This window comes from Lynx rufus, unplaced genomic scaffold (genome assembly GCF_022079265.1).
Source record: "Lynx rufus isolate CCGP_SWC_20201006 ecotype Redwood Valley unplaced genomic scaffold, mLynRuf1.p SCAF_18, whole genome shotgun sequence".
Taxonomy (NCBI): Eukaryota; Metazoa; Chordata; class Mammalia; order Carnivora; family Felidae; genus Lynx; species Lynx rufus.
Genome location: NW_025814832.1, coordinates 23,742,564 through 23,756,215, shown reverse-complemented (window position 1 = coordinate 23,756,215; position 13,652 = coordinate 23,742,564). Strand labels below are relative to the sequence as shown.

At 47.4% G+C, this 13,652-nt stretch overlaps 1 protein-coding gene across 7 annotated transcripts in view; it reads left to right on the top strand.

Moving 5' to 3' along the window:
• Positions 1 to 934: 934 nt before the first annotated feature.
• CALCOCO2 (calcium binding and coiled-coil domain 2) overlaps positions 935 to 13,652 on the top strand; it is a 28,056-nt gene continuing 15,338 nt past the window's right edge. For 2 of the 7 annotated variants that reach the window (XR_006962341.1, XM_047081102.1), the window contains exons 1-2: positions 2,170 to 2,238; positions 9,620 to 9,809. Coding sequence is in view for 5 of the 7 variants with exons in the window: in XM_047081102.1 (XP_046937058.1) it covers positions 9,630 to 9,809 (180 nt within the window). In the remaining 2 variants the exon portion in view is untranslated. Of the gene's footprint in view, positions 997 to 2,169; positions 2,239 to 9,619; positions 9,810 to 13,652 lie in introns of those variants that run through there. The other 5 variants (XM_047081100.1, XR_006962340.1, XM_047081099.1 and 2 more) reach the window with 5 other exon arrangements.

Sequence of the window (13,652 nt, the reverse complement as noted above, 5' to 3'; positions counted from 1 at the left end):
GAATAAGGAATGCTCATGCCCCTACCTGACATGTAAAGTGGCTTCAGGGGCATAAATCCCCCCGCGTTAGACTACACAGAAAAGTTTCTGTCCAGATTTAGATGGATGCTACTCCTTACAGAAGAGGCACTTCTCAATTTACCTGTCCATAGAAAAGTATGTGCAGTGTTAAAGAAATAATTATTCTGACATTTGTTAAACCCGTAAGAGAGACATTATCCAGGACTATTGCCACAGGGACCGTTACAATAGAGGAGACATATGGTGCTCAATTCCAAACACGATAAGGACAAGTGCATGAAAAATTACTAAAGGGAGACATCAAGGGTGGGAGGGGATTCCTGTTGAAGTGCCTTAGCAGAATTCTTGCTGAAGGCAGGCCGTCGCTCAGCTATCAAGGGTGAGAATTTCCAAGTTGACTTTGCAGGATTCTGAGTTTATGCTTAGTAAGAACTCCCCTGACAGAGTTAACACTAAAAAATAATTTCATTATAGAAAGGGAATGATGAGACACAGGAAGTGGGGCACATAGGGAGATTGCTGGATCTCCTTTATTTAGGGGCAGGCGGGAGGCATGATTAAATGCCAAAGGGGGTCTCATCTATAAGACTCTTAGGGAAGTGGGATGTGGGGGCAGGAGAAAAATGAAGATGACCTCTAGATGGCCCTTTCTCGTTCAGGACTGGAAGAAGTAAAGTTTTGGGCTTTTTTTTTAAAGGTAAGTAAACAGCTCATTCTAAGGGAAAAATAGGCTCCTTGGGGTGAGAATGCTGTTTGGGATGGGCGAAAAGCACAAAGAGCCGCAGAGCGCCCCTGGGGCTCAGTCACCTAAGCACTACAAGTCCCAGCAAACATCGCGGCGAGGGAGGAGCTTGGTAGCCGTTGTGACGTGGTGGGCGGGATCAGACGGGATCTGCGGTCCCAGGAGTTTTTAGCCCCGCCCCTGTCCCTTGCCCTGCCCTGTTGCTGTTGTGCCGACGCCGGCTGCTACCCCCGGTGAGTCCCTGGAGTGAAAGGAGGGCAATTAGGGGCAGTTGGGCCTTCGGGTTCCCCAAATTCAGACTTCCACTCCTGAGGAGGCACCTTGGGCAGGCAGAGATGTGGCTAGTTTCGGTTTTCACCAGCTTCCATCTTTCTAGGGTGACAGTAAGTGTGAGTGGCGTCATGGAGCCCCTGGAGCCCCTCCCGTGGCCTTGGAGGGTTGAGAGGCAGTTTTCTCCCGAGGGGGGCCGAGCTTCAGTGCTTGTGGCCGGGTGGCAGGCTCCTTGAGCAGAAGGGACCCCTCTGACGGCGAGTCAGGGTCTTGACGTCACAGCGTCATCTACCCCACCCCCCACCCCCCAGTGGGCTGAGGTCTTGGCAGTTCCTTAATCCCTATCCTTGACGACATCAGCATCGCTGTTTGCTTCGAGGCCGCGGCGGCGCTCTGCCCGGTCACCCTAGGCAAGTTACTTTCTCTTTAGGCCTCAGTTTCCCTGTCCGTGATCCCCAAAGCCCCTTTCCTTCAGATGAGGCCTTCTGTAATTGGAGATATTCTAGGCAGCCGAGAAGAAAGAGCGTAGTGACCTGCTTTTTTACGGTTGATCTCCTGTAGCCCCTCCTCACCGCTACCTTCACCCCAATTCAGTGTAGGTGCTAATGTTCCCCGTTAGGAATTCAACCCCTCCCAGGCGTGTTAACTTTTCCGGATCACTTGGATTCTTTGTTCCTGATGCAAGCCAACAAGTGGCCTTTGCTGGAGCTGAGTAGAATAACACAGATGCTATGTATTATAATTTAACTTCCCCTGTTGGCAAAAACCGTTTCAAACAAAAGACTTTTAATGCAGTCGGTCTTTGTAGATTAGGGAGAGTACATGACTAGAAACTATCCAGGTGACTCACTTTCACGGGTATTTTCAAAGGGCCTCTACCTGAAACTCGACCCTTGAGCAGGTATGACAGCTGTGGAGTGGAAAGGACCCCGAGAGAGACAGTGAGAGTTACTTAGTGTCGACAAGCTGTATTATCTTTCAAGTCAGGTGGTACATCCAGGGCTCTTTAAAAACTTTGTGCTTGTTGATATCATAGCATGGTTCCTTCTTTCCTTGGATGACAAGAGAGGCCATGTAGATGACCTCTTTCGCTTTCTTTTTCTTTCACTTAGGATCACCATGATCGCTGGAAAGTTTCTTAGAGATTTTCTAGCCTGATCCATGCGTTTTACTGATGAGGATCCTGAGGCCTAAAAGGAGGGAGTGTGTGTTGGTTAAGATCGCAGAGCAGGGGCGCCTGGGTGGCGCAGTCGGTTAAGCGTCCGACTTCAGCCAGGTCACGATCTCGCGGTCCGGGAGTTCGGGCTCTGCGTCGGGCTCTGGGCTGATGGCTCAGAGCCTGGAGCCTGTTTCCAATTCTGTGTCTCCCTCTCTCTCTCTGTCCCTCCCCCGTTCATGCTCTGTCTCTCTCTGTCCCAAAAATAAATAAACGTTGAAAAAAAAAAAATTTAAAGATCGCAGAGCTAGGACAGGAACCCAGGCCCCTTGGCTCCTAGCCTCGCTCCCTTCCCACTACACTTGAAACGCTGTCCCCACCCATGTCATTTCAGGGGTCAGCACGGTCACCCCTTTCAAGGAAAAAGTGTACCATCTCGTTAAGTTAGAGGTGGAGGACACGGCTTTGAGCCTCTCAAACCGTTTCTTCTGGTTGCCTCCATCTCCTGTCCCAGAACGGTTTTTCTTTTCTTCCCTGGTACCGTTGCCTCTGCTGGTGTGGGGTGTGGCGGAGGGCCTGCTTAGCACAAGCTGGGCAGCTAATCCCAACCGTTGTTAATGAGGAATATTAAAAGCCTCCTGGAGGTCCACAAGTTTTCTAAGGTACTCTGAAAGATTTTAGGTAAAGAACTAGAATGAGGGGCGCCTGGGTGGCTCAGTCGGTTAAGCGCCCGCCTCTTGATCTCGGCTCAGGTCTTGATCTCAGGGTTCATGAGCGCGAGCCCCGAATAGGGCTCCGTGCTGCTGGCCGGGAGCCTGCTTGGGATTCTGTCTCTCCTTTCCGCCCCTCCCCTGCTGGTGCACACATGTGTGTGTGCTCTCTTTCTCTTTCTCTCTCTCTCAAAATAAACGAACTTTAAAAAAAAAAAAGAACTAGAATGATCTTGGAAATTTTGTTTTGTTTTTTTTAATAGTCTTTTTTTTTTAAGTTTGTTTATTTTGAGAGAGAGGGAGTGCAAGCGGTCAGGGGGCAGAGAGAGACAGACAGATCCGAAGCAGGCTCCGTGCTGTCAGCGCAGAGCCTGACATGGGGCTCAAACTCAGGAACCCCATGAGATCATGACCTGAGCCGAAGTCAGGAGTCAGATGCTTAACCAGTGGAGCCACCCAGGTGCCCCTGAACTTGGAAATTTTGGATTCCAACAAGTGGCTCAATAGTTTGAAGACCAGTGACTGTGTGTCTTTGCTTTTGCTCATGGCCATCCTTACACCCAGAGTGGCCACTGTCCATGTTCTCTAAGGGTAGCTTTGAGTACGTATCTCTTCTTGGGCCTGGGAGGAGTGGGATTCAAATCCGTTCATGCATTTTGCTAATTGCTACTAGTTTAGAAAGTTGCATAAGCAGAGTGAAGGAATTAGAGTAAATGTGGTTTGGTTTTTTTGCTTATCTTTGTTTTTACTGTTCCCAAATGAAGAATTGGTTTGCATTTCTCTCTTCGCTGTGGAAACATTTGGTTTCCTTCTGGGCACTAATCCAGAGACACTACTGATAGTCTTTATTTCTCTAAACATGTGCCCACTGGTATGAAAGGCTGATGCAAAAATGTTGGGCATACTCTATGACAGAACTTCGGTTATTTTTTTTTTTTTTTTTAGTTATTTTTATTTTTAAGATTATTTCTTCTTCCTGGTTAGGCATACACGGGGAGAATCTTTAGAAAAACTGGTGAGTTGATTTGGTTGAGTATTTGCATTGTTAGAATCTGAACCAGGAAGCTTTGCAGTATTTTTAGATTTTTCTGCTAAAAAGCATATCCGTGTCCTTTATGAATTCACTCAGAGAGAGCCGAAGTAGAATTAGCTGTTCCTTTTCAGGAGAGCATAACAGAATCTATGCCCTCATGGAACGGTCCTGGGAGTAGTAGATTAGGCTTGAAAAGCTCATTAGATGAAAATGTGTCAGGTTTTCTTAGAAGCCAGAAGCCAGTTCAGGGGACTCATTTGAAAATACATTGCCTGTTATTGCATACATCCTCTGAGAACCCTAATCCTTTCGGAAACTGAGCTGAAAAATCACAGTCCAAGTAAAGTGCCTCTGACGGTTTGTTGAATGTCTGCGTTATCTTCCCATACTCGACCGTTTGCTTGTAGACATCCCTTCTTGGCCTTGGTCACTCCTTATGTGGCTAGTCTTTGGTGTGAGGGTAGGAAGAAGGAGTTAAGTGGAATACCAGCCCGTGATTTCTAGGGGACCTAATTTCGTCCCACTGCTTTTTCATGACTCAGTAGCTCTCCAGGCTTCTACATTTTTGTTTGTTTATTTGTTTACTTTGACAGAGAACGAGCTGGGGAAGGTCAGACAGAGAGGGAGAGACAGAGAATCCCAAGTAGGTTTCTCGCTGTCACCCCAGAGCCTGATGGGGGTGGGGCTCGAACTCAAAAACCACAAGAGCACAACCTGAGCTGAAATCCAGAGTTGGATGTTTAACCATCTGAGCCACCCAGGCGCCCCCAGGCTTCTACGTTTAACTTTTACGTTTTTTTTTTGTTTTTTCTCCTTCCCTCCCTGGATATGATCAGAATTAGAAATGATGGTGGATATCGTTAGACATGATGATGGTTCTATGGGGGAAGAGTGGTTAAGGAAGGGGAAGTCGGGGGCGCCTGGGTGGCTCAGTCGGTTGAGCGTCCGACTTCGGCTCAGGTCATGATCTCACAGTTCATGAGTTTGAGCCCCGTGTTGGGTTCTGTGCTGACAGCTCAGAGCCCGGAGCCTGCTTCAGATTCTGTGTCTCCCTCTCTCTCTGCCCCTCCTCCACTCACACCCTGTCTTTCTCTCTCTCTCTCTCTCTCTCTCTCAAAATAAATAAACTTAAAAAAAATTTTTTTAATAAAAAAAAAGAAGGGGAAGTTGATGCTTAAATCCTTCCACTTTTCCTTCCGTTGCTTAAATCATTCTACTTTTCCTTCCATATCCTCTCTGCCCCTTCTATAAACAGTCATTTCCGGACTACTTTGTCAGAAAGGTAATTTCCCCAGCCATTATCAGAGCCCATTTCTCCCAGGGAACTTAATCCCGGGAGCGGGGGGGGGGAGGACCTGGAGGAAGGGTTCAAGGATCACTGACTTTGGGGCCCCTGGGTGGCTCAGTTGATTGAGCATCCAACTCTTGGTTTCTGCTCAGGTCATGATCTCATGGTTCGTGGGTTCGACCCCGGCATCAGGCTCTGTGCTGACACTGCAGAGCCTGCTTGAGATTCTCTCTTTCCCTCTCTCTGCCCCTCCCCTGCTTGCACTGTCTCTGTCTCTCTCAAAATAAACTTAAAAAAAAAAAAGAATCACTGACCTTAAAAATTAGTGGTAGATACCTTCCTTCCAGGAAAAATTCAATGAGCGACCTCTTTACTGACCCAGTTCAGATTGGCATGGTTATGCTCTAGATTTACCCATGGCCTTTTCTGTCCTCAGCTTTGGCCTCAACAGAGCCATTGCTGTTCTCCAGTCTGCCTGCCTCCTCAACCCCTTTCTCCGTCTCGGTGGAGGAGAGTTTTCTGTTTCGAGACCAACTGAGTTCCAAATGCCTAGAGAGCCATAGGTCCCCTCTGAGTCATCTTGGGAAGGTGATGAGATCTCTGAAATGGGAAACTTCACGGGGTCTTACATTTTTGATAAGCAAGGAGCCAAGACTGTTGGACTTTTCCAGGCAGATGATTAGATGTTCAGATGAATGTTAAGAGAGAGTTTCCACCGGCTGTACACTCAAGCCTCAGAACATGAGCTCGTGTGTGTGTGTGTGTGTGTGTGTGTGTGTGTGTGCGCGCGCGCGCGCGCACTGTCCTTTCTTCAGTGTTCTGTTCACGAGCTCATTGATTGATTGTTTTCTCGAGTAAGGAAAGAGATCGCATGAAGCCCTCTTACCCTTGGCTGGTCTTGCCTTTCAGAGTAACATCCATTTGCAAAACAGCTTGCCAGAGTTTGAGTGTGTAGAAGGTGGGTAATGGAGTGTGAATTTTATGGGTCCTGAAGGAAATCAAATCTGTGCCTTTTGTTTTTTTGGCTCTTGAACCAGCTAGGCCAGCTGAACCAGCCATACCGAGAATTGACATAGCACTTGGAGATAATCATCTCTTCACCCTGTTTCAGAAAAGGGAAAGCTGAGAAACAGCAGCCTCTCTAAGGGTCTCCAACAAAATAAAGAGCAGGGCCTCAAAAAAATGAGCCGCATCGTCATTCACACCATTGTTTGCCTACAAAGCGCCTTCCTTTCATTTTTTGATGAATCTCATGCATTTCATTTATTCAGTGAATACTTAATCAGCAATTGCTATGGGCTAGGCATTATGTGATGTACATTGGGGTGATAGTGTTAGGAAGTAAAAGAAGAGGGAGTTGGGTACTCAGGTTAATTGAGAGACAGGCCCTGAAGCCACAGATTAGGTCGTTTTACAAGCTCAGATAAACGTTCCAGGCCGAGGACAGAGGGAATATGCTGACCTCAGTATGACTCGAGACCCCTAGGAAAGAGAGAGGTCCGCGAGCAGAGAAGCCCTCCGTGGCCACCCTCCCGTAGCACCCAAGAGATCACACAGGCAGCCGCTTATCGTAAAGGAACCAGTTCTGACCTAGACGGGGACGTGACCTCCCCCTTCCTCAGAAAAACTGATCTGAGGTTTGAGGTTGCGGATGTGGCTAAACTGTGTCACAAACCAGAAAGCCAATACATGTCTCAGTTCCTTAGCTCAATCCCAAGACTAGGCAGTTCAGTGCCATCGAAGTCCTCTCGCCTTCTCTGTGAAAAATTGCCTACTGGAGGAGTTGAAAGAAGGGGCCTCGTTGCTTAGAGTCCAGAATAAAACCAGGAAATAAATAGGGTCAGGCAGGGCTAGAAGAGCTATGTTTTTTTGGTTATTTCACTTATTTTTACAAATTGTGCGTATATGGGGCGGCCTGGGTGGCTCAGTCAGTTCACCATCCGACTTCGGCTCAGGTCGTGATCTCATGGTCTGTGAGTTCAAGCCCCGCGTCAGGCTCTGTGCTGACCTCTCAGAGCCTGGAGCCTGCTTTGGTTTCTGTCTCTCTGTCTCTGTCTCTCTCTCTCTCTCTCTGCCCCTCCCCTGCACGTGCGCGCTCTCTCTCTTTCTCTCTCAAGAACAAACACTAAAATAAATAAATAGAAGTTGAGTGTATACAATCTTCCAGCATGTTCCAGCAGCCAAATTTGTAAGGTATTGCATTCCCGTGGATTCAGCTCTCCTTCATGTGCTGTGTACAGCTGAATATGTTTCCATCGCCCAGTGAAACCCTGGGTTGAGGACCATGGATAGACTCACTAAATGTTAGACCAGGGTGGCATTTAGAAGAAAGAGCAGGTGACTTTTGAGAGGCAGGAAATAGCCGGTCTCAACAATTCAAAAGACTCTTGGGGCGCCTGGGTGGCTCAGTCGGTTAAGCGTCCGACTTCGGCTCAGGTCACGATCTCACGGTCCGTGGGTTTGAGCCCCGCGTTGGGCTCTGGGCTGATGATGACCCAGAGCCTGGAGCCTGCTTCCGATTCTGTGTCTCCCTCTCTCTCTGACCCTCCCCCGTTCATTCTCTGTCTCTGTCTCAAAAATAAATAAATGTTAAAAAAAAAATTAAAAAAAAAAAAGACTCTGTTTCTTTTATATACTGTTTTACTTCCCAAATACTTTCTACTCTTTGAGTACATCTTTATCTGTACTGTGACCTGCGAAGGTGATATACAGGTTTTATCCCCAATTTTATAGATAGGGATCCAACTCGCTTGCCGTCCTCCAAGCAGGGGCAGCATTTCTCTGTTTCGTTGCTTTTATGCGTGCCATTTCACTTACCTGGAGTTTTCTCACCCCCAAACCCGCTTGTCAAAACGTTCGTCTTCCTTGAGGGATCATCCAGGACTCTACTCACTCCTCAAAGCCTTTCTTTTTCTCTCTAACCATTGGCATCTCTCCCTCTTGTTTTGTTGTTGTTGTTGTTGTTGTTGTTGTTTTAAGATAACTTGGGTGGGGTTTTGTTTTGTTTTTGTTTTTTTTTGAGTTTATTTATTTTGAGATAGAGAGTGTGCACGCGTAGGAGGAAGAGAATCCCAAGCAGGCCCCACACTGTCAGCACAGAGCCTGATGCGGGGCTTGATCTCACGAACCATGAGATCGTGACCTGAGCCGATCGTGATCGAGAGTCAGATGTTTCACCAACTGAGCCACCCAGGCACCCCGTCCCCTTTTTTTTTTTTTTTTTTTTTTTTAAGTTTATTTATCTCCTGGGGAATCTGGGTGGCTCAGTTGGTTAAGTGTCCGACTTCAGCTCAGGTCGTGATCTCATTCACAAGTTTGAGTCTTGCGTCGGGCTCTGTGCTGACAGCTCAGAGCCTGGAGCCTGCTTCTGATTCTGACTCCCCCCCCCGCCCCTCCCCCACTCATTCTCTCTCCCCCCTTCTCAAAAATAAATAAACATTAAACAAAAATGTTAAGTTTATTTATCTCCCTCTTTTGAACCCAAGAGCATTTTGCACGGATTCTGTCCATTTGGCAGTGAGATAGATGTTATTAGCCCCATTTTACAGGTGAGGAAACAGGCCTAGGGCCCAGCTGATGAAGTGAATTGCTCAAGCTCACGCATTTAATCGGTGGCGAGGCTGGAATTTGAACTTCATTTCAGAACCCATGCTTGTCCCCTTGCATGTCAAATAACCCCCTGCTCTCAACCCTATCTTTCTTCCTGCACCTCTGCCCAGCTCCTAGCAGAGTGAATACATGCAAAGACTCACTAATTATAGGATAAATGCAACTGAATGGAGAAGCTGACAGCTTGAGAAACCGACATTCTGGAAGTCACGGGACTTGCTGCGATGAAAAAATCTAAACTCTAGGTCTTATAGTTCCCAGCTCAGGTTATTTTCCTCTAGGCTGCCTTACTTATTTAAGGCATTTAGAAGTAGAACAAGCTAGGGGCACCTGGGTGGCTCAGTCGGCTGAGCATCTGACTTCGGCTCGGGTCATGATCTCGTAGTTTGGGGGTTCAAGCCCCGCATCGGGCTCTGTGCTACCAGCTCAGCGCCTCGAGCCTGCTTCACATTCTGTGTCGCTCCCTCCCTCTGTCTCTCCACTGCTCATGCTCTCTGTCACTCAAAAATAAGTAAAAATTAAAAAAAAAAAAAGTAGAACAAGCTAGCTATGAGCGGAGAATAAAGGTATGTGAGGGTGGTGGAGATCAAAGACATTCATATGAAGTTCTAGCATAGGAAGCTCTGAATGCAAAATGGCTCAAAGTGAAACAGAAAATAAGTTGTATGATCTCAATCCTTGTCAGGCTTTTGCTTTTCCTGACTTGCCTCGAATGGAATGTTCCTAGAAATCTCTCACAAATTTCAGACAGCCGTTTCTGAGCCGTATTCTATCCCCTGTCTCATAACAGGACGCCCACCATGGAAGAAACCGTAGAAGATCCCCCCACATCCGCTGTCTTGCTGGATCATTGTCATTTCTCTCAGGTCATCTTTAACAGCGTGGAGAAGTTCTACGTCCCTGGAGGGGACGTCACATGCTATTATACACTCACCCAACAGTTCATTCCCCGTCGAAAGGATTGGATTGGCATCTTTAGAGTAAGTGCTCAAAAACCAAATGTAAATGTTTTATTGATTTATTTTTATTTATTTTTAATTTTTTTTTAGCGTTTTTATTTATTTTTGAGACAGAGAGAGACAGAGCATGAACGGGGGAAGGGCAGAGAGAGAGAGGGAGACACAGAATCGGAAGCAGGCTCCAGGCTCTGAGCCATCAGCCCAGAGCCCGACGCGGGGCTCGAACTCACGGACTGCGAGATCGTGACCTGAGCCGAAGTCGGACGCTTAACCGACTGAGCCACCCAGGCGCCCCTTGATTTATTTTCAAATGTTTATTTGTTTTTGAGAGAGAGAGAGAGAGGGACAGAGAGAGAGAGGGACAGAAAAGGATTTGTGCTGACAGCTCAGAGCCCAACGCGGGGCTCAAAGTCATGGATCGTGAGATCATGACCCGAGCCGAAGTCTGACGCTTAACCGACTGACCAACCCAGGCGCCCCAAATGTAAATGTTTTAAACTTAATCCTATTTTGAAATGTCCACCTGTGAGTTGACTGGGATGAGTGGCCCCTTACGTAATTTCCGTGACCTTAAATATTGCTTTCCAACTTAGTAGAGTGTTTTAATATGAGTATTACAGATCTGAAAAGGATGTTGAGAAGTTACCCGGTTTGACATCCTGCACCCGAGAAGTTTGTTCCTGAATAAATACGTCTTGCTTCTTTGTAAAGATTTCCAGGGAGAGGAATTTTTCTGAGGTCCCTCAGGGACCTCTTCTAGTGTCTAATTACCCTGCGGGTTCAGGTACAGAAGTGGTACTTTTTTATTATAGTCCACTCACTCTCTGCCTCCCATTCTCCCCACCCCCATCTGTATCTCTGTCTCTCACATCACACACACACACACACACACACACACACACACACACATCATAATGACAGATCTTCCTATTATATCCAGAGACAGGAGCTAAAGGTCAAATTTTAAGTAATTTACACCGCTGAGTTCCAACGTCAGTGACCTTTGTTTTGACATCTCAGTATGTCATGTGCTTGTTTGCCAATGTTCGTCCTGAAATCAGACATCCTGCTCGACAACACAGGGAAGGAGCTGGCGCTTGTTCGCATCCCGCGTGGGGCCACTTTTCCTTAATTGTTTGGAATTCCAAGCTAACTGATGGGGCCATGGAAGCTGCTGTTTAGAGGCAGGGATAGTAGACAACCAGAGAGACCCTGGCAAGTATCATGGCGCCTCCTGAGACCGAAGGATATTGAGCTGTTAGACTCAAGGATGTTCTGGGGGTGCCTGCGTGGCTTAGTTGGTTGAACGTCCGACTCTTGACTTGAGCTCAGGTCATGATCTCACGGTTTGTGAGTTTGAGCCCCAAGTCGGGCTCCACACTGAAAGTGCAGGGCCTGCTTGGGAGTCTCTCTCTCTCTCTCTCTCTCTCTCTCTCTCTTTCTCCTTCCCCTGTGCTCGCTCTCTCTCTCTCTCGAAATAAATAAATAAACTTCAAAAAAAAAATACAGGATGTTCAGAAAACTGACACATCAGAGTGTTTCCCATTTTGAAAAGAAGTTAGTAGTTGTTTTTCTCTTCCCTGTATGTAGCAAAGCTGGCCAGTAGAACTTTCTACAAGGGAGCTATACCTTCAGCTACACGTTCACCGTCTAGGACAATGACCTTTAGCCCCATGTGGCTGTCAAGCACTTAAGATGTGACTAGTGAATTCATTAAAAGTTAATTAATTGAAATTTGAATGGCCTCCTGTGGCTAGTGGCTATCGTACTGAACAATGCAGACATCGGCAATAAAAAAAATTAGCCTTTGAAATGCGATCTGTAACTTTTTTTGCAACAGGGTCATACTTCTGTTTTGCTTAGATTGATTATATTTCCCAAGCACTTAGCAACTTCCAGTGAGGACTTAACCATAAGCCAAGTGAAAATCTTATGCTTTTTTAAAAACGAATGTTTAAAGGCATATTTTTAATGCATCTATATTTGGAATGCTTCATGCATCTCAGAGGTATTGCCATGACCCCATGAAGAAAGCATGGTTAATCAAAGAATGGCTTCTAATATTCATTGTTCATAAAGCTGTTGATTTGAACAGCTACCCAGGAGCCTGAAAGGTTTTTTTTTATTATTACTGAGAGGGAGCAGGAATGCAAGTGAACGAGGGCAGAGAGAGAGAAAGAGAGAGAGAATCCCATGAGGGGCAGAGAGAGAAGTGGAGCTCACCCGATGCGGGACTCGAACTCACAGACCATGAGATCACGGCCTGAGCTGAAGTCAGATGCTTAACCAACTGAGCCACCCAGGCGCCCCTGGAAAGACAGCTGTAAGGCTCATAAGGAGAACACAAATTTCTTGAGAACATACAGTGTGCTATGTCTCTGATGAGGTTTTTTTGTTTTTACGTTTATTTTTGAGAGAGAGGGAGCACACAAGCGGGGGGAGGGGGAAGGGTAGAGAGAGAGGGAGACACAGAATCCGAAGCAGGCTCCAGGCTCTGAGTTGTCAGCCCAGAGCCCAACGTGGGGCTCAAAGCCACAGACTTCGAGATCATGACCTGAGCTGAAGTTGGGCGCTACACCGGCCCCTGATGAGGTCTCGTGCATGGGGGCACATGCGTGTGCATGCGTGTGCGTGTGCTCTTTGATCCTGACAGCACAGCTGCACCCTCAGGTGGGCATGTTCCCTCTTGTGCACAGGTGAATAAAATGAATAGACTCAAGACCCTGACCTTCCTGAGGTCTCCCAGTGAGTGAGTGGGGAGCAAGTGTGTTGGACGCCTAAACCTTTGCGCTATTCTGCTGAGTTCACACGAACAGCAGAAGGTATATCAGAGAGCGAAGAGCTGCCTATAGAGTGTCATCTCTCACCTCTCCCTCGGAAAGCCCTCCCGGTGTTTGTTCTTGCAACGAGGTCTTTCTGAAGGAAACCCCACGCCGCATGGGCTCAGACTCACAACCTCAGGGTCAAGAGTCGCATGTTCCACCGACTGAGCCTTCTTGCGGCATAGTCTCGACCATAGTCCTCAGCTCCTCCCCAGCCCTGACCCTGGGCCTTCCTGGCACGGCGCGGGCGCTCGCGAACTGGTTTTCAGCGTCCACTATGCTTCGTCTTCTCAATAAAGCAAAAGCTGCCCGCACCGATAGAGCCTCAAGCAGGTGGTAGCTTTCCTGCCTTCAGCGCGTAGCCCTGTGCTCCGGGCTGTCCTTTACCTGGGCGTTTACGTGTGCCCAGGGTCTCCGAGAGGGGACAGGTCCGAGAAGCGCGCCCGGACCAGCGCGACTCAGGTGGGGGACCCAAGGCCAGAAATCACAGGCAGCCAGAAGTTGTCTCCTGGTTCCAAGACCGCAGTAATTCTTAGGCCTTCCCAGATATTTTGGTCACAGTGCATTAAGAAACTCCAGGATGTGAATGAAGACTCCATAAAATTCCTGCTTCCTGTACCAACCACAGGCCGCGCTGGCTCCGGGCTGCTTCCAGCGATGGGGTGCGTATTAATGAGACACTAAAACATGCCCTGGTACGTTCTGATGAGCGTTCAGTGTCGCCTTTTCAACCCTGCACTGATTCCTTCATATATAAAAATGGAATTTTATTTTTAGTTCTTCTTCTTCCCACTGGGCTCAGGCAGGGTCAAAATACGGCAATAGATGTAATTTTGCTTCTCATTTGCTGAGTGTTCTCCCCTTGAAGACACAATGGCTCCCTTTCTATTCTCCGGTGTGCCCTTACCGTCTCGATATGATTTGAGCCATCTTTTACCCTCCTTCGACTTTACTGAGAATATTTTCCACTTAACCGGCTTCCTGCTCTGAGGCATATTTTACAGTATCCGTATATCATGACTTAATGCTTTCAATACCTGGA